The sequence below is a fragment of the Dermacentor variabilis genome, chromosome 6 (assembly GCF_050947875.1).
Source record: "Dermacentor variabilis isolate Ectoservices chromosome 6, ASM5094787v1, whole genome shotgun sequence".
Lineage (NCBI taxonomy): Eukaryota > Metazoa > Arthropoda > Arachnida > Ixodida > Ixodidae > Dermacentor > Dermacentor variabilis.
In genome coordinates this window covers 154,280,124-154,300,193 of record NC_134573.1, presented here as the reverse complement: position 1 = coordinate 154,300,193, position 20,070 = coordinate 154,280,124, and the positions used below count along the sequence as shown (strand labels likewise).

Here is a 20,070-nt window from a genome sequence, read left to right as displayed (position 1 = left end):
TAGCTTTTGCCTGTACATGGTGTGCATGTTCAAAAAATGTAATTTTTATTGATGTCTAGAGAATGTGAAATCACATAGTCACCGTCACAAACAGGGGGCACTGAGGTCGATGGGTTATACTTCATGGTAGCTGGTTGCAGACAAACAAACTTGACGACTCGTTGACGTCGGGTACAGAAGGGAGTTCCAACTGTAGAAGGCCAGATGAGCAGTCAATGAGGGCAGAATGGGGCCTCAGGAAGTCATGGCCAAGGATGACATCATAGGGACACTGGTGTAGAATGGCGAATAGAACTAAGGTCTGGTGGCCAGTGAAGCTCAATCGCGCAGGACACCTGCCAGTGATGCAAGGATTACCGCGGTCGGCAACGCGAACAAGTGATGTGGTGGGCGTAAGGACCTTGTGGAGATGACAAGAAAGGCGAGCACTCATGACAGATAGTTGCACCCCAATGTCTAGGAGCGCTAAGACAGGCACACCGTCCACTTCTGCATCCAAAAGGTTTTGTTGGGTAGCCAGGGTCAACAGAGGATTTCCGGGTCGGTTGGCCAATGCAGCAGCATCTCTGGGAGCTGCACTGGTCAGTTTTCTGAAAGTGGACGACGAGGGTATGGCGGCAGCAAGTGATGAGGCAGCGGAGAGTGAGAACACCAGTTCAGCGTGGATGGCGATCGGTCATAGCGTGGAGTTGGGGCAGAAACACAAGGGTGTGGTGGGTCATCACGAGCATGAAACAAAGATGACTGACTGTCCTCCAGTCAGTAAGCGTACGTGGGATGAGGTGACGACAGCCAGAAAAAGCGACAATGGCAGGAAATATGGCCTATCCCATTGCAGTTGAAGCATATTGAATTATCGTCATGCGTGCGCCACTGGTTTAGATCACGGTATCTGGGATAGGTAGATTGCAGGCGGGGAGGTGAAAAAAAATTGCTGACCGCAGGGCGACTTACAGCGCAGACTGGATGAATGCCGGCATGCGCCAGCTCTTCACGTACGATGGCTTCGATCAGCAATACTGCCAGGTGGGATCCATTGTAAGAATAAGCCTGGGGAACAGATAAAGATGCGGCCTCAATCTCATGCTGCACAATAAGACATAGCAAGCTTTCCGTACCAGGTGGCGGGATGTCCTCACATGTTGTGGGTTTGAGGTAGCAGCGGTGTTGGGGAGCCGCTCAAATTGTTGCGTGACACAACTGTTCTTCACTTCTACAAAGCGTCAGCATTCTTTTATGATGTCGTCGACAGTGGAGCAGTACTTATTACTAGTAAATTAAAGGCATCATTGGCGATGCCTTTAAGTGTGTGGCTGACTTTGTCAGCTTCAGGCATTTTGTCGCCCACCCGCCGACACAGAGCTAACATGTCCTGAATGTACACGACATATGGTTTAACTGATGTTTGGGCCCAGCATGAAAGTTCCTTCTTGGTTCTCGCTGGCCTTCGACTGGCTTCCCAAAGAACTCCTGCAGTTTTTGCTTGCAGGTATCCCAACTAGTCAGTTCCTCTTTGTGTGTTTGGAGCCAAACACAGGCCGTTCCCTTGAAGGAGTAGATAACATTAATCAGCATGATGGGTGTGTCCCACCGATTGTTCTTGTTGGCTCGCTCGTATTCGATTAACCCGTCTTTGATGTCCATGGCATCAGTACCGGAGGAGGTACCAGAGTCTTGGAGTCAGCATGAAAGTTCCTTCTTGGTTCTCGCTGACCCTCGACTGGCTTCCCAAAGTACTCCTGCAGTTCTTGCCTGCAGGTGTCCCAACTAGTCAGTTCCTCTTCGTGTGTTTGGAACCAAAGACAGGCCATTCCCTTGAAGGAGTAGATAACATTAATCAGCATGATGGGTGTGTCCCACCGATTGTTCTTGCTGGCTTGCTTGTATTCGATTAACCTGTCTTTGATGTCCATGGCGTCAGTACTGGAGGAGGTACCAGAGTCTCGGAGTCTGCATGAAAGCTCTTTCTTGGTTCTCGCTGGCCCTTGACTGGCTTCCCAAAGAACTCCTGCAGTTTTTCCTTGCAGGTGTCCCAACTAGTCAGTTCCTCTTCGTGTGTTTGGAACCAAACACAGGCCGTTCCCTTGAAGGAGCAGATAACATTAGCCAGCATGATGGGTGTGTCCCACCGATTGTTCTTGCTGGCTCGCTCGTATTCGATTAACCAGTCTTTGATGTCCATGGCGTCAGTACCGGAGGAGGTACCAGAGTCTCGGAGTTGGGTCAGGATAGCCAATGTTGTGGTAGCCAAGGCTGAGTCAGTGGGCCTCTCAGTCGACTTGGTTGTATGGCCCATAAGATGTGTGCTGCGAAGTTCCGTGGTGTCCTTCGGATGCACCCCGCACCTCCCCCCCACCCCCCTCGACTTCGAGCTTTGCCTAAGGTTAATTTCATATACGTTGCATTCTAAAAATGGGCAATGAATTGTTTATCAACGAGAAACCTGAAACCTTGCACGTACTAAAAACAATCAGCTGTGCATGCTCACCGCATTCACATTTCATCCAAAAAATTATTTAAGTTATTTTTATGATAGCACGATTGACAGTTTTGACACACAACATTCACCAACCATAGCTGTCAATTTCATTTCAATAACAAGTCTGATAGTTGGTTATGGTTTTTCCCAGCAATCATTGCTCTGTCATAAAGTGATGGACAGCCACACTCTGCAATGAAGTTCACAAAACCTTCCATTTTTCTTATCAGTGTTGTTACAATGCTCTCTGCTTGATACTATTGAGCACAATAATCATGACTGCAAGATGTAACAACAGGCGATAAAAATGAGTCATGAGAAAAATGTAAGGGGGGAACAGATGCATGTGATGGTGTGTGAGCAAATGTGTAGGCACAGGTCAGCCAGATGGTACTAAGGAATCACCCAAGACTGAGAGGAATGAATTTATACACGGACGTTACACATGGGACTAGACACCTAAACTAAATACAGATGGTACATTAAACAGGTTTGCCGTGCTATTGTCACTAATCTCAGTTCAGGTTGTGCTTCACTCACAGTTTCGATCGTAATAGTTTATTTGGGCCGCAGCGTTGGGGTGGCTGGCGCGTAACTCAGCCCCAACTCTCTACAACAGTGACAGGAGTCGGGGCGCAGCCTGGCCTCAGCGGGTGAGGAACAACAACGAAAGCCAAAGGGCGGCTGCCTTGGCAACAACAGGAGCCGGGGTGCAGCCCAGCCTTGACAAGGCAGCATCGCAACGAATGCCGCAGCATAGCCTGTCTCAGAAGTGTCAGGAGCTAGGGCAAAGCCCAGCCACAGCAGGATCCACCAGGTAGCTTACGAGGATAGTGCTGTAAACCGGGGTGAAGCCCTGTGCAGCAGGGACAAGACCGGTGACGTCGGGACATGGCCCACTGCTCGATCTGCAGTGCCCGGCAAGAGCTTCTCCTGCTGTCCCGCTCCGCTTAGCTTGTCGGCCCCATCGCTCGAGCCGATCTTGCGGTACCTGCGCACCAATCACGCTCACACTCCCGCTATTCGGCCTCACACACCAACACCAGCACTGGTTTTGGTGGTCGCGCACTTCAAATGTTGTCCTCCTAATACATGTTGGCACGGAAGTTCTTTTATGACCCCTTGAAGTTTTATATTGTCTTATTAAATGTATGTGCCACACTAGAAAGTTATGGTGGTATGCCAATTCTGTTCATGCTTGTACTTCTACCATTTCAGGCAGAAAAAACAAGACAGCACGATTTCGAGAATGGCTAATGAAGGACATTGAGAGTGATGTGAAATTATCTCCAACTGTCTTGGACATCTTCAGTTACTTGGCCTACGAAACTGTGGCTCAGGTGATTTGTCTTTCTCTTAATAATAAGCTTTTGTTGCCTGTGTCTCCAATTTTGGGATGCCAGCTCGATGCTCATTTTCACACTGAGTAAACTGGGCCAGTGCCGGAGATAATGTAATTAAATGTGGACTGATCTCATAGACTCTGTAATCCACAGTCCTGTGGGTCACATGGTAGAGGCCTCCATAGTTGCACAGTCACGCAGGTGTGTCGGTATATGACAGGTCACATAGGTCTCGTTGGTGGGATAGTGTAGAAGTCACAGTATATAAAAACTTATGTGGTAACTGTATGTGGCACTTTTACCTACATCATGGGGCCGTAGTGTATTCTCACAACAGAGGAATTAGAAGCCAAGAAGGAGCGCCGAACACCTTGCCGAGGAGGTGCATATTTGCTATGCAGCAAAGCAAGGTGGGATATAATAGGGCTCAGTGAAGTTAGGAGGCTGAAAGAAGCCTATACAGTGCTAAAAAGCGGGCACGTCCTGTGCTACCGGGGCTTAGCGGAGAGAAGAGAACTAGGAGTCGGATTCCTGATTAATAAGAATATAGCTGGTAACATACAGGAATTCTGTAGCATTAACGAGAGGGTGGCAGGTCTTGTGAAACTTAATAAACGGTACAAAATGAAGATTGTACAGGTCTACGCCCCTACATCCAGTCATGATGACCAGGAAGTCGAAAGCTTCTATGAAGACGTGGAATCGGCGATGGGTAGAGTGAAAACTAAATACACTATACTAATGGGCGACTTTAATGCCAAGGTAGGCAAGAAGCAGGCTGGAGACAAGGCAGTGGGGGAATATGGCATGGGCACTAGGAATAGCAGGGGAGAGTTATTAGTAGAGTTTGCGGAACAGAATAATATGAGGATATAGAATACCTTCTTCCGCAAGCGGGACAGCCGAAAGTGGACCTGGAGGAGCCCGAACGGCGAGACTAGAAATGAAATAGACTTCATACTCTGCGCTAACCCTGGCATCATACAAGATGTGGACGTGCTCGGCAAGGTGCGCTGCAGTGACCACAGGATGGTAAGAACTCGAATTAGCCTAGACCTGAGGAGGGAACGGAAGAAACTGGTACATAAGAAGCCGATTAATGAGTTAGCGGTAAGAGGGAAAATAGAGGAATTCCAGATCAAGCTACAGAACAGGTATTCGGCTTTAACTCTGGAAGAGGACCTTAGTGTTGAAGCAATGAACGACAATCTTGTGGGCATCATTAAGGAGTGTGCAATGGAAGTCGGTGGTAACTCCGTTAGGCAGGATACCAGCAAACTATCGCAGGAGATGAAAGATCTGATCAAAAAACGCCAATGTATGAAAGCCTCTAACCCTACAGCTAGACTAGAATTGGCAGAACTTTCGAAGTTAATCAACAAGCGTAAGACAGCTGACATAAGGAAGTATAATATGGATAGAATTGAACATGCTCTCAGGAAAGGAGGAAGCCTAAAAACAGTGAAGAAAAAACTAGGAATTGGCAAGAATCAGATGTATGCGTTAAGAGACAAAGCCGGCAATATCATTACTAATACGGATGAGATAGTTCAAGTGGCTGAGGATTTCTATAGAGATTTATACAGTACCAGTGGCACGCTCAACAATAATGGAAGAGAAATTAGTCCAGAGGAATTCGAAATCCCAAAGGTAACGCCGGAAGAAGTAAAGAAAGCCTTGGGAGATATGCAAAGGGGGATGGCAGCTGGGGAGGATCAGGTAACAACAGATTTGTTGAAGGATGGTGGACAGATTGTTCTAGAGAAAGTGGCCACCCTGTATACGCAATGCCTCATGACCTCGAGCGTACCGGGATCTTGGAAGAACGCTAACATAATCCTAATACATAAGAAAGGGGACGCCAAAGACTTGAAAAATTATAGACCGATCAGCTTACTGTCCGTTACCTACAAACTATTTACTAAGGTAATCGCAAATAGAATCAGGAACACCTTAGACTTCTGTCAAGCAAAGGACCAGGCAGGATTCCGTAAAGGCTACTCAACAATAGATCATATTCACACTATCAATCAGGTGATAGAGAAATGTGCGGAATATAACCAACCTTTATATATAGCTTTCATTGATTACGAGAAAGCGTTTGATTCTGTTGAAACCTCAGCAGTCATAGAGGCATTACGGAATCAGGGTGTAGACGAGCCGTATGTAAAAATACTGAAAGATATCTATAGCGGCTCCGCAGCCACCGTAGTCCTCCATAAAGCAAGCAACAAAATCCCAATAAAGAAAGGCGTCAGGCAGGGAGATACGATATCTCCAATGCTATTCACAGCGTGTTTACAGGAGGTATTCAGAGACCTGGATTGGGAAGAATTGGGGATAAAAGTTAATGGAGAATACCTTAGTAACTTGCGATTCGCTGATGATATTGCCTTGCTTAGTAACTCAGGGGACCAATTGCAATGCATGCTCACTGACCTGGAGAGGCAAAGCAGAAGAGTGGGTCTAAAAATTAATCTGCAGAAAACTAAAGTAATGCTTAACAGTCTCGGAAGAGAACAGCAATTTACAATAGGCAGCGAGGCACTGGAAGTCGTCAGGGAATACATCTACTTAGAGCAGGTAGTGACGGCGGATCCGGATCATGAGACGGAAATAATCAGAAGAATAAGAATGGGCTGGGGTGCGTTTGGCAGGCATTCTCAGATCATGAACAGCAGGTTGCCATTATCCCTCAAGAGAAAAGTATATAATAGCTGTGTCTTACCAGTACTCACCTACGGGGCAGAAACCTGGAGGCCTACGAAAAGGGTTCTACTCAAATTGAGGACGACGCAACGAGCTATGGAAAGAAGAATGATAGGTGTAACGTTAAGGGATAAGAAAAGAGCAGATTCGGTGAGTGAACAAACGCGAGTTAATGACATCTTAGTTGAAATCAAGAAAAAGAAATGGGCATGGGCAAGACATACAATGAGGAGGGAAGATAACCGATGGTCATTAAGGGTTACGGACTGGGTCCCAAGGGAAGGGAAGCATAGCAGGGGGCGGCAGAAAGTTAGGTGGGCGGCTGAGATTAAGAAGTTTGCAGGCATGGCATGGCCACAATTAGTACATGACCGAGGTTGTTGGAGAAGTATGGGAGAGGCCTTTGCCCTGCAGTGGGCGTAACCAGGCTGATGATGATGATGATGATGATGATGATGAAAGCAAGGTGCAGGATGCAAATAAGCGTGTTATCGCTTGCATGTTAGCGCCAAGCCAAATGAGTCAAAACATTTGTGATGGATGAACAGCTTCTTGCATCTAGTTGGAAATAAAATACAACTGCACACATCATGCATCTCCTTACATAGCGCTTAATTGAAGTGAGTGAAGAAAGCTTCACTTGATGTATATTCTAACAACTGCCATAATTTTTGCCATTTGCCATAATTTTTTTCGAACTTTCATGCACGTTTTTTACAACACAGAGATTTTGAAATCTAGTAGCATGTACTGAGCGCGTAGTGGTCTCGTGTTTCTTGCTCTCATAAGAACCCTCTATCTCTCATTGCCATTAAGGCAGAATAATATAAAAGGAATCAGCAGACTTCAGCAATTTCTCTGGCACTGGACTCATGGTGGTGGTGGTGATGAACTGTAGCAACAGGCGGGTTTAGTCTGACGATCAAGGCCGGCAATTACTCCGCTCGAGCGTCTCTTACAATACCGCTGAAGGGTTTCACCATATGTCCATCAAACCAGTCTCTCTTAAGAATTCGATAATGAGACGTGAAGTTTCTTTACGGGCTATAACTAATCCCTTGGGAAGTATAAGGTGGTGCAGTCATGTATGCGGAAGGTCCTTTTTTTGGTTCTTCAGGAGAGCGTCCCTTTCATCTTGGAATTTCTGGCAGGACCACAAAAAGTGCTCAATGTCTCCTTTCTCGTTGCATGCCGTACAGTTCGGAGAATTGATTCGCCCCGTCTTAAATAACTATGCTGCTGTACTAGCAGATCCTGTCCTTATTCGATATAGAAGTGAGGCTTCCTCTCAGTGAAATCTCTTGGCTACACAGGGCATATGCGGTGGAACCCAAAGTGACCCAAAGTGATTTCAAATGTCAGATTTTTTCACCTGATTACTCTTTGGAGCCTTGACTTTGGGAGGATGATAGAGCACTGCGTATGCAAGCGCATCAGCTTTTTCGTTGCCAGAAATGCCAATGTGGGAAGGAATCCACTGAAACATTACTGTGAAGCCTTTGTTGTTGAGTTCTTTCACGATGGCTAGTGATTTGCGTGGTAACTTGAGGGATGGCCGACCACGGTATAGTTGTTGTAACGCGGCCTTTAAGTCTGTAAGAACAACCACATTCTGCGGAGGCAAAGTCTTTAGTTTGCGCAGAGCACAAGCTATTGCTACGCCTTCACAACTGTCGACGAGGCTATGCAGTCCAGACGGCCAGACCACGTATATCTTAGAGAGGGGATATAGAATGCAGTGGCGCAGCTGTATACACAGAGCCATCTGTGTATACTTGTAGGTGATTCGCGTAAGCTGTGTTCAAGTGTTCCAGGACTAGTGACTTGGCTTCTGCAGATGGAATGCAGCTTTTTGACTGCAATCATGGTAGACTTAAGTTGCATGTGATGTTATCGAATGTCCAGGGTGGTTCTATCCTTTCCCTCTGTGTCAAGCAGCGCAATCCCAAGACGCGAAGCATGTTCAGTGCTGCATAAAAATGTGAGCGCGGCCTGTTACCTATACATTGAGCAGGGCTTTGCTGGGCATAGACTGACTCAATCGTAGTAGCTGGATCATGAGAGCCTGGGTAGCCTGAAGTCAAAGAGGGCATCACTCAGCTTTGTAGAACACTTTCTTGTTTGATGCTGCCTGAAGGACTCCAAGGCAAAGTTGAATACCTTTTCTGTGGATGGCTTCTAAGTGCTTGTATTGGCTATCTGAGGGTGACATCAGAGGTAGCTGATACAGGATCCGACCGGTAACCAACGCTGTATGTAGCCGTAGCATCGATGTCGGGTGGTTGCCCCAGAGTATGCCAGCGACTCGCTTGAGCACATGTAGCCTGGGGGACGATGACGCCACAACGTGGTCAATACCGCGGCACCAGAGTAGCCTGTAGTCTAAGGTAACGCCAAGAAATCGGACATGGTGACTTGTCGAATCTGGTGTCCACCCAAATTCAGCGTCAAGCGTGTAGATTTTCTTTTCACTCCAGGAAATAGTATGAATGATGATTTCTCTGCTGATAGTGAGAATCCAATTGTTGCCAAGTGGCCCTGAATCGCATTTACTGCTCCCTGGGCTATTCGTGCGAGGCGGCGGTGCTAGTAGCCGGAGACCGATATGCAGATATCACCGGCAGATATAGATATCTTCACTGGTGTTCGGTGGTTTAGTACTCTTGGGAGGCTAGTCATGGCGATGTTAAATAACAAGGGAGATAAAACACTCCCCTGTGGCACGCCGCGAAATATACGTATTTAATCGCTCAAAGTGTCGCCAAGACGAACTCTGATGCTACGATCATTGAGGAACTTGTGTATGAAGTGCAAGAGATGACCCATGATGCCTATAACTTGTAACTGGCTGGTGATGGCTGTTTGAGACACGTAGTCGTAAGCCTTGGAAACATCCATGAAAACAGCAAGTGTCAACAGGCCATCAGCACTGTAATGTTTTATGTGGCTTAGCAGGTCCAGTACATTGTCTTGAGCACTTAGACGCTGCCGAAACCCAGTCATGCACAATGGTAGTTTTCGACCCTGCTCGACATACCAAGTGAGTCTTGTGCACACCATCTTCCCCGTTAGCTTCACTGCACAGGAGGTCAGCGATACCGGTCTGTATGAGTCCAGAGTTGCAGGATTCTTTCCAGGCTTCAGAACTGGTACCACCCATGCTACCATCCATAAATGTGGGATATCCCCGCTGGCCCACACTTGGTTAAAACATGCCAGCAAATCACGTCGTCTTTCAAGAGGTGGGTTAATCAGCATCTGATTATTGATAAGGTCAGGTCCCACCGCATAGCGACGTCGGAGGCTGCTCATAGCTAGTTCCAACTCTCTGAGTGTGAAAGGAGCATCCATTAGAGACGACGATAGCGGTGGAGGCGGGTTGGTTGTGCCGGCTGACCTGCCGGAAGAGTATACTTCAGCAAAGGCATTTGCAAGACAAGCGAGCGTCTTGCCTAACTTCAATGCTAAGGCTTCAAATGGCTTGTTAAGTCGAAAGTTTCCAGCAAGGTTATTAACGACCCACCATATCCTTGGAACTGGCGTGAAGACCGATAGGCTTGCACAAAATGTTGCCCATTTATCTCTTCTTAGTTTCCTTGTGTAACGTCGAATCACTGCGTTAATCCTGTTATATATAGTCCTCATTGATGGGTCGCCCTTTGTCCTCATCAGCCTCCATTCCGCTCTTCTACGGGCAGCTCATAGATTTTTTAGCTTTAGATCCGGAGCGGGGAAGTGGTCAGGTAGCTTCAGCTCAGCGGTAGCTAATCTCTTGCTATGTAGCATGTCCGCGAACAGGTCTCCAGATAATTCGCTTAGGCTGTCCCTGTATGTATCCCAATGCGTCACAGGACAGGATCTTCGGCCATTGGTTATATATCCAGCAATGTTAACGAAGACAGCAAAATAGTCGCTGCCCATTCTATCTTCACTCGTCGTTGATGATACGAGGATGTCCGCTGAGTGTAATGTCAAACACTGGACTCGTTTACTGTATCAGCAGCATCGTTCTCACACCAGGCATCATCATCCTCTCAAAAACTTTTTTCTTTGTGATGCACATGATGTCATCCTCGTCCACTAAATAAATGTTTGCAGTTGTGGCGTCTAACTGAAACACATGCACAAACATAACCCTCATGCTCATACAGGCTACCCGCTATCCATTTTACTGACTTTCATATGCACTAACCAATGTATTGCCACAAATTAAGCGTTACACCATTGTAATGAAACCTTTGAATATCATGCCCTGTTCCATTAGCAGGTTCATATGCTTTAGAGATATCTATGAACAGGCTTTATGTTTACAGGTATTATGTCTTGATTTACTCTGTGATTGCTCTCTGATTATGCGAATTATGAGCTCCTAGGGAATACTGACTTAAGCTCCTGTAATTCATTTGCGAAGTGTAGCTGGAAATGCCCACTTGAGCCGTCTGAGTGCTGTCACTGCAGGCTCTCCCAGCCTTATCCACTGCATGTAGCATCCCTCGACACAGTCTTTGAAGGGCTTGTTTAAACAATTGTCAAGCAGTTGCAACTGTGAGATCATGCATCCAGGAACGACAGTGAGTTGGGTGCCGAATTTGCACAGCAGTTGCTTCACGGATTCAGCCAGGTGACACCAAAATGCATTGAGCACAAGCTTAATAGAAACCATAGCAACTGTGTCACCTTGCGGCAGAGTTGCTGATGCTTTTGGCAGCTAGGATAACGTCTCTTTTAAAAGCAGCTGAATATTGCTTCCATGGACCTGACGTTTTGCGATCATGCTGATTTTCATCACATCACACATCATTACCTGCAAACAGCTACCGGTATTGTTTAACTTCTCTCACCTCATCGCTACTTTATGACTCCCTCTTGCACCATGACAATGTCAAGGGTAAGGGCCTTTCTGTACAGTCAATAAGAAAGGAGGTGCTCTCACTAAAGAAGGGGAGGGTGTGTGCCTTGCTTTTCTGAAGGGTGTCACAAGGGGTGAGAAGTTTTGAGATACAGGCCAAAAGCAGACAGGATCAGTGCCAAATTTTGGCAGAGACAGCTGTTTGCTGTAAAATTTTTGAAGTCGCGGTAGTGGTACTGCTTTGAAAGGAACTGACAAGTACCCTGGCACTTGGTTGGAACTTGGCAGAGTAACCCACCAGTCTTCAGTGACAAGGTTCATATGATGTCATCTTTGAAGCCTTTGTGTAACATATGCAAGGGAACTGAGGGGCTTCATATTTTGTTAATTACAACCATAGATGCAAACAGACAACAAAGCCAGAGAAAGCGTAAGTGGTCTCATTAGTTATTTTTTATTGAAAGGTAGACAAAATTATACCGATCCCTTGTACTGTGGGAATCGAAGTTCTGCGAAGCATTTTGCAGGAAGCTAGCAGTAGCGTCAACCCGTTGGCGGTGCATCTCGACCAGCCCTTTGACTCTCTTGATGAGATTGAGGAGACTTTAATTGTGTAGATTGGGTACGCTTAGGGTCAGAAAAAGTACAGGCTTGCCCAGCTGCTTGATCATTGCAAACATGTGCCTCTTTCTCAGCACCCAGTGGTACCACAGTAGCAGTAGCTGCTCAAGTAAACCCCTGACGAATGCAAAGTCCCAGTTGGCACACTTTTTGACAAAGTTGAGGCCTGCTGAGCTTTTTTTTGAGTGTGAAAAAGCCTGGGTCATCCGTCCGAGTCGCTGGGATGACGCCGCCATCCTGGAGTTCGACACAGCAATGTCATACTCAAACTCCATGTGTAGCACGAAAGAGCAGGCCTCAATGCTTGAATAAGACGAGAAAGGCCGTGAAAGTTTCGTGTAAACATGGGCAGGAAGGGGGAGGGAACACATTGCTGTCCAGTGACCAGAAATCAATGCTCGTCGCAAACTTGCTTTTGAATTGCTGTTCGTACGGAGGCAACCACCATCCGGTGTTCCGCAGCCGAGATGCCCGGATCTTGTACGCACGACCTGGCTCGAGCGCAGGTAGTACTCAAGAATCGGAGGTGAGAGTCCGATGGTAAAGCTTGAATGATGATGATACGTTGACCACGATGGCATCACGAACGCGAGCATATAACCAGTGGCTCAAGTTGATAGGCACTGCCAGCACCGCTCATAGGAGGCTAGATAGAAGGCTCAAAGTGTCTGAAGTTGCAGATAATTCTTTGTATTAATAGTGAAAAGAGAAACAAAGTGGACAAGAAGACAACTTGCCACAAGTGGAAGTCACAGCCGCATATTTTGCATTATGCAGACAGTGCTTTACCAATAAGCTACCAAGGCACAACCTTCCTGTCCACTTTCTCAAGCACGATATGTAGTATGTGAACTTAGAAGCCAGCACACAAAGAGGAAGACATGTTGATGACAATACGGTTAAGGATGTCAATGTGTCTTCCATGTGTCTTCCATTCATGTGTGTCCTTTTAGCAGCAGATGTCTTTTAGCTTTTTTTGACCAAGCAATGCTAATTTGATGTGCTGTACATTATGACATTAACACCTTTTCTTGTGGCTTAGGTTGAAACACTCATTTATGTCTGTAAGTATAGTCAGAAACAAAAATTCCAATGCAAAAGCTTTCAGTATCATTGTTTGGTACAGATCAACATTGTAATCAATTATTATGACCGGTGTTACAGCAAACAGCGCTAATATGATTTAGGAAATTGGCTAATTGTGTTCATTTGTTTGTTCTTCACACTTTTATTAAGGTTTGGCACCATGTAACATAAGAAAAGATATCTGAACAAGTGTACCTGTTATTGAACCAATGATCATAATGATGGTGTTCACCTTGCGCATATACCAAAGAAAGAACAGTCAAAGTGAAAGAACACTGCCTTCCAACACCAGTTTGAAGTCACCACTCCTTCACTCCACCTGTTCTTTTTTTTTCTTTTTTGGTTTGTGGGCACTGTGAATGCCATCGAAATTAACCATTACCAACTTGCCCAAGCTTCTGTATTTCCAGCCTGCGTAGATTTGAAGGCTGTAGTTCTAAGCTCAATATCATGGCCGCTTTTTTTCTCCTTCAAGTGAAAAGATACTTGCATTGGGCAATACTAAATACTACCACCATCTTCACAGCATTGCAGGCAGCATTGCCGGAAGCCACAGGACATGCAAAGCTAGAACTAGTGTTTGAAGTGGTGCTTGCTTTAGAAGCAGGGCCAAATAACATCTGCTTTCGACAAACACAGTACAGGACAGACGTTGTAGGCATCCTGTAGTGCAGCTGAAGGTATGCTTAACATAGAGCACCAGAGTTTTCAGAAGTTCATGAGGTGTCATTTTAGTTCTCTAAAGGTATTCTAGGACTACTGAGAGTCCCCTCTAAGGATCGTATGCAAAAGGCTAAACATAATCAAGAATCTAAAAAGAGCAGAGGTAATTGATTTCAAGGAGTCACTCACTGCAGTCTGGGGATTTATTACCATGTGCCTGCAGTGCTCTAACAAATTCTGCCATCTCTCATAACATGTGCAAAAATATCTTGTAAAGAATGTATTTCACATATGCCAAATATTTGAAACATTTATTTGCATTAAGTGTACCGCTTTTTTGGGCTCCATTTTGACAACCAATGTTGCCAATGTCAATTTGTTTCCAGAAAACTGTCTTTTATGACACATTCTTCTGGCCATACTCGTCAGTGTTCATGTGGTCAAATTTTCTTGCCTTCCACTAACCTCACCTTAGGAAGCATTAAGTGCCTGCCTTAGTTCTGTTGATAAAATTTGCCTTCTCCCTACTCCTTTTTCTTACTTTGTTTACTGCTTTGTTACACAGATTGTAGATTTGGCACTGCTGATAAAGAAGGAGTCGAAGCATGACCCGAGTGACCCTCTATCTTGGTCAATGCCCCCTTTGGTTGGAAACCCAGGGTTCCCCTCTACCCAGCTTTTTAGCTTCCAGGACAAGCCATGGCTACAGAGCGGCGATGGCGCAGCGTCAAAGGTGAAGAAATCACTCAGACTACTCTTTATTCAAGGCTATTGCAAGCTACAAAGGCAGTATTCAGAGTGGTAATTTACAAAAAAATGGCTTTAACGCTGTTGAGAGCTCATAACATGGCTTTCAGTTCCTCAGTGCACGCACACCTGTTACATTGCTTCCTCCAGTTCAGTACAGTACACTGTGTGCAAGAGAACACATGATAGGACGAGATTAGATTGTAGGTGCAAGCTGCCAACAGAATTTTTTTACACGTTTTCTGGCTTTAAACATATTGCAAGTATTGCAAAAAAAAAAAATTGCAGTTTTGACCAAAGGGCGAAGTGTTAAAAGCGTTAGCAAGGTTTAGCGTGGTGCTGAAGCTCCTTGGACTATGTTCTAACCATGCACAGGGGCAACATGTTGGCACAATGCAGCATGCGAGGCACTTGCTGGTGTACAGCAGAAACAGAGCCCTGGAAGCTACCAATTAACTCAGAATGCTGGAATGACAAGGAGCACTGTCAGCAGTGCTGTAGGCATCGCACCTCAACGGGGCACAAGATGAGGCCGAAAGAAAACAATTGGCATTTGTAGCTTGGAGTTCAGTGCCCGTTCCATAATATGCATGCAGCTGCAAAACAGGAATTTTAGTGTTTGTGCATGCAACACTCATGCCAGCAGCGGAACGCACAATGCTGCCCTGGCTCTTCTGCAGAGCAGATTAAGCAGTGCTTGACGGTGTCTCCACTTGGCTTTGTAATTTTGGCAACCAAACGCACTGTGGATCTGTCGTGACTCTGGAGGCATTCTAACTTACTGCATCGAGGCCACGAATGGGCCGACAATTGTCAGCGTGACACCACTATGACAGCACGATGGTGCCAAAGGCACCAGTGCCACCAGTGCCACCAGCTATGCAAACACTTCTTGAATGTCCGTATAGTTGCTATTGTAATAAAAAATATTTCAACAGAAGCATGGGCAAAGGCATAATGGCAGTGGTGGTTTTATATTCCAGGATACTTGAGCTCTGTGCCTCCAGCTTCACACATGATTCCACAGTATTGGGAAAGTTTTGGTCAGAATTCCAGAAAGCTGCACATGATGGTGCAAGGTTGCAGGCTGACACAGCTCCTCACTCTGCATGATTCTTTAACCACAAATACATACACAGATCTGGGGACTTCTTTTGAGGATACAATGAAATTTCATCACATTGTAATAAATAGGGTTTAGTCAACTTCACAGGAAAGTGAAAATGTAAGTGTATTTCTTGAACGGATGTTTCCTTTGCCAAGGACAACTGCTGCAGTAAACAGCAAAATGAGAAACCCACACTGGAATAAATACCAATGATCATGGCAGTGCTCTAAATCCAGAAACACATTAACAACTAAGCTATTTTCTTTGTTTTAATGACATAATTCATGTAGGTTGATCTGTTCTCATTTGTACATTTACATTAGAACCTTGTTGATACACTCCCGTTACGTACATTTTCCCAGCGCCAACGTTTGCAATCGAGAACAGAAAAAGCGACCCAATAGAGTCACGCTCATTATTTACCCGTTCACACATTCCCGGAACACATGGTTTTTCCACACCAACGTTCAGTACATAGCCAAACTGCGATCGTATGAAATGTTTTCTGGCTGCTAGATCCCATGTAAACAAGAAAATGCGCAAGGCACGCGCGATCGAGAACAATATATGGCTACCTGTCGTGGCAGCTTCACTGCAATACTCGCCCGCCTATCTCACGTGAAAACGCCAGCGCACACTCAGCTTCTCATTTCGGTACGAGCAAATCTTCTCCGGGGTCGTCGCACGCGGCATTCACAGCTATCATTGCCAGTCCTACTGTGATAAGCATCTTCGCCTATCTGTTTCACAGTGCATGGTGCTGTCAGAAGCGTAGCGCATACTATTAATATGCGACAACCGTAACGCGATGCCGCTCCTTGCTGCAGACTGTGATTGCACACATTTTCCGGCCGCTAGATCCCATGTGAACTAGAAAAGGCGTGAGATGCGCACGATAAAGAACAGTATATAGCCGCCCGTCTCAAGTGAAAATGACAGCGTTCATTGTTTCTTATTTCGGTCATCGCACACTGTATTCACAGCTATCACTGCCAATCCTATTGTGATAAGCATCTGCACCTATCTGTTTTACAGCATGTGGTGCATAGTGCCATTGGTAGCGTACTGCACGCTTTTAGTAGGCGATAATCCAAAATCGTCGCCGTTCCCTGCTGCTTGCGGTACAATATATCACGTTTTGCTTCGGCGGCATTCAGCATCACCCACCAGCTCAATTTCGTTTTGGTTTCCCGTCGCCCTCTTAAAACACCACGCAATACAATAACAAAAAAATGCGTCTCCGGTTGTCAGACCACCACCAGCTCAACACACGTCGGTGTCTTGTGCCGCAAGGATCCACACGACACTTTGCATTACGTAGATTTCGACAATAGCTTGACATTTTTTAATTACTTCGGATTGTACGTTTTCCTGGTTAGTACATTCTTTCTCGCATGTTTTTCTAAAACGTATGAACGAAGTTCTACTAATGTATTATATTTGTTAAGGTATTACATAAACATCTTAGTTAACATTATTTTGTGTAACTCGCCATAGTTGCTTAGTGGCTATGGTGTTGGGGTGCAAAGCACGAAGTCGTGGGATTGAATCCTGGCCATGGTGGCCGCATTTCGATAGGGGCGAAATGTGAAAAACACCCATATACTTAGATTTAGATGCACATTAAAGAACCCAGGTAGTCCAAATTTTCAAAGTCCCCCATCATATTGTGGTTTTGGCACATAAAACCCCATTTTTAACATTGCACACAAAGAAGCTCGCAGCGCAGTAAACATGCTTGTATTTCTCAACTATAGATTATACCCGTGGAACTCCACTGTATCGTTTTCAGCATAATTAAACTTGTGAAATAATTTGGAAGAACGGCAGAAAGGTTTCTGACTGCTTAGCATTTAGCAAAAGGAAAATGGAGAAGAAATATGACAAAAAATGGAGAAGGCACAATAGCGGCTAGTGTTGCATTTCAACTCCTTCAGCAGTGTTGTAACTATACATGGGTGCGACATGTTGGCGTGAAGCAGCACTCAAGGCAATTCCTGCTGGGCAGAAGGAACGTCTTGGCATGTACCAAGCGTCTGAGAACGGTAGCATCATGAGCACTACCAGTGGCGTTCCAGGCATTGCACCTGGACGCTGCACGAAATGAGATCGATGGGAAACCATCGGTATTAGTCAGTGTCCAGTCAAATATTAGGTTCATAAAAAGTACTAATGCCAGTACTGGTGAAATTGTATCACTTTCGGATTGCGTGCCCTAATATTGGTTTGCAATTTTGAATAATTAAACATAAAAGGACATACATTGTGAAAATAAAGTTTTATGATTGTCCTTTTAGTGCTGCAAGAACCAAAATTCTGATCAATAAATCAGTCAAGACTGTAAAACCTTGTCAGAGCAACTTTGGTATTTTAATGATGTAGTATCTACATATTCATACCGAAGCATCCATACGGACCGTCATGCCAAAGTCAACGTCAATTGTCGTGCTTGCCATGCTTCACAAGTGTAGCATGGCATGCAACTATATCAACTGTGGAGTAGCTTTTGTGAATATGAAAATGAATAAGCATTTGTGAATGTGATGGTACACCAACAGTGATAGAGTAGCATTTCTTTCCACTGGGAGAGTTTGGGTGGCAGCCAGAGTCATTAGGCAGGGTTGGAGAAGTACTAAGGAAAATTAGCTGAAGTGGCAGCTGGCATGGAAGCTGAAATTGCCGTGTGAGCACAACAAAAATTTCACAATCTCACTAAATATTCTTTATTCAAAGAATGCTCATAAAGCTTGTCGAATGTGCTTGCATATATTTGTATGACATGGTGAAAAGTTTGAGCTATCAAAATTGTTTCATTAATTTACATGTTGTGTGCATGTTTCTTCACAATTTTTCACTACCCAGAGTGGTGAATGTGCCAAAAAGGCCTTGCTTCCCTCTGAATGTATCACACCAGAAGAGATCAGAGAAGCCATGAATAGATATATGACTCGACGAGGGCCCATGGCCTCTTTTGCAGTAAGTATACATTGCCCTCATGTGTTATTTTCAATGGCTAATAGTGTTGGTACAGGGTTGACCTGTGCATTTATAACTCGGCTCACAGACACATGGACCCTTTGTCATTCATGCATTCTTATTTGTTGCGATTGATTAGTGCCGCCAGAGTCCTTCCATGTTTTTTCTGGTCACGAAACTGCCGCCTCAGTTTCATATAGCGCCAGCGCCCGCCGCTAGAGGCGCAACCGTGCATGAGAGGGCATGCGAACGCCGCTGCCGCTGTGGTTGTGTGTGGGGCAGCCTCGGTATTCTAGCTTTCTCAACTTCCTCAACCATCGCTTTAGTTTCACGTAACTATTTTTAACATTGAATATAATTAAATTACTGCCTGAGCGTGTCTTCTGCGATGAGCGCACGGGACGAAAAAAAAAAAGCCGCTCATAACATGGAGCTTGCTGTGGTCTCAGACCGAAAGAAAAGAAAGATCTGGAATTTTAAGAGCCAGAACCGCGATACGATTATGAGGCACGCCGTAGTGGGGGACTCGGGATTAGTTTTGATCACCTGGGATCCTCTAAAATGCGCCTAAATTTAAATAAACGGGTGTTTTGCATTTCGCCCCCGTCGAAGTGCGTCCGCTGTACACGGCCGGGCGGTCTCGGTCCGGATTTCTTCATCATCGCCGTTCGCCTCAACGCTTCCGTGGGCTCCGCTTTTTAATATTTGCCTTAAATTAAACACCGCGCATTCGCAACAAAACGCCAGTGGTCCCACTTATCACCAGATGAGTAAGCGCCAATTCTCCGTTGCGCATAGCGCCAGATTGTTCGCCGAGCACAGCTGTTCAGTTTCTGTTAAACTGTGGCAGAGAAGGACTCTGTGGGCAGTATCTTATAACGAGATCAAAAGAATGAAATTGCTATTGCAAAGGGCTGCTACCGTAGAATACTTCATGACAGAAAAGCGAACTGAGCTGCTCCATGCGCTTAATATTTCTTGCAAAGCGATGCCATTTCTGATAAGATAATGCAAGACGAACTTCGCTACTAAATGTCTTCGGTGCGGCTTTTAACAACGGATTAAGGCGAACCTGAAGTGTTAGGTTCAGTTGAAACTAGCTGTAATTAGGCAATTGCCTTAGCAAGCAGTCGTTTAGAAGCGTCAGTAAGCCCAGCACTTATTCACGCTGCTCGTGGTTTCGACGCAGAAACGACGAGACTAGGTATTTTGGTTCTTAATTCGCAACTATTTACAATGTGTTAAAATGTTGCAATCACCGGTCCTGATATTCTTATCATGGTCGAAAAATGAAAAAAAAACTTTATAATTCGATTAAGAAAAGAAATAATACGTGTTGGTGCAAAAACAAAATACAAGCACGATCATTTATTTATCATGTAAAACAAGCGGAGCGAAATACATATAGTACAGAGGCGTCCGGTCATAAATGGTCCACCATTCACAATGCAAGAAGTTTGTTAAAAGCATCTTTGAAACGGCATTAGTC

At 45.3% G+C, this 20,070-nt stretch overlaps 1 protein-coding gene across 1 annotated transcript in view; it reads left to right on the top strand.

Annotated features, from left to right (window-relative positions):
- Positions 1 to 20,070, top strand: part of LOC142585527 (transcription initiation protein SPT3 homolog) — a 115,917-nt gene that overhangs the window by 87,421 nt on the left and 8,426 nt on the right. The window contains exons 8-10 of the mRNA XM_075696336.1: positions 3,698 to 3,819; positions 14,316 to 14,483; positions 18,468 to 18,581. Of these exons, the coding sequence (XP_075552451.1) occupies positions 3,698 to 3,819; positions 14,316 to 14,483; positions 18,468 to 18,581 (404 nt within the window). The remainder of the gene's footprint in view (positions 1 to 3,697; positions 3,820 to 14,315; positions 14,484 to 18,467; positions 18,582 to 20,070) is intronic.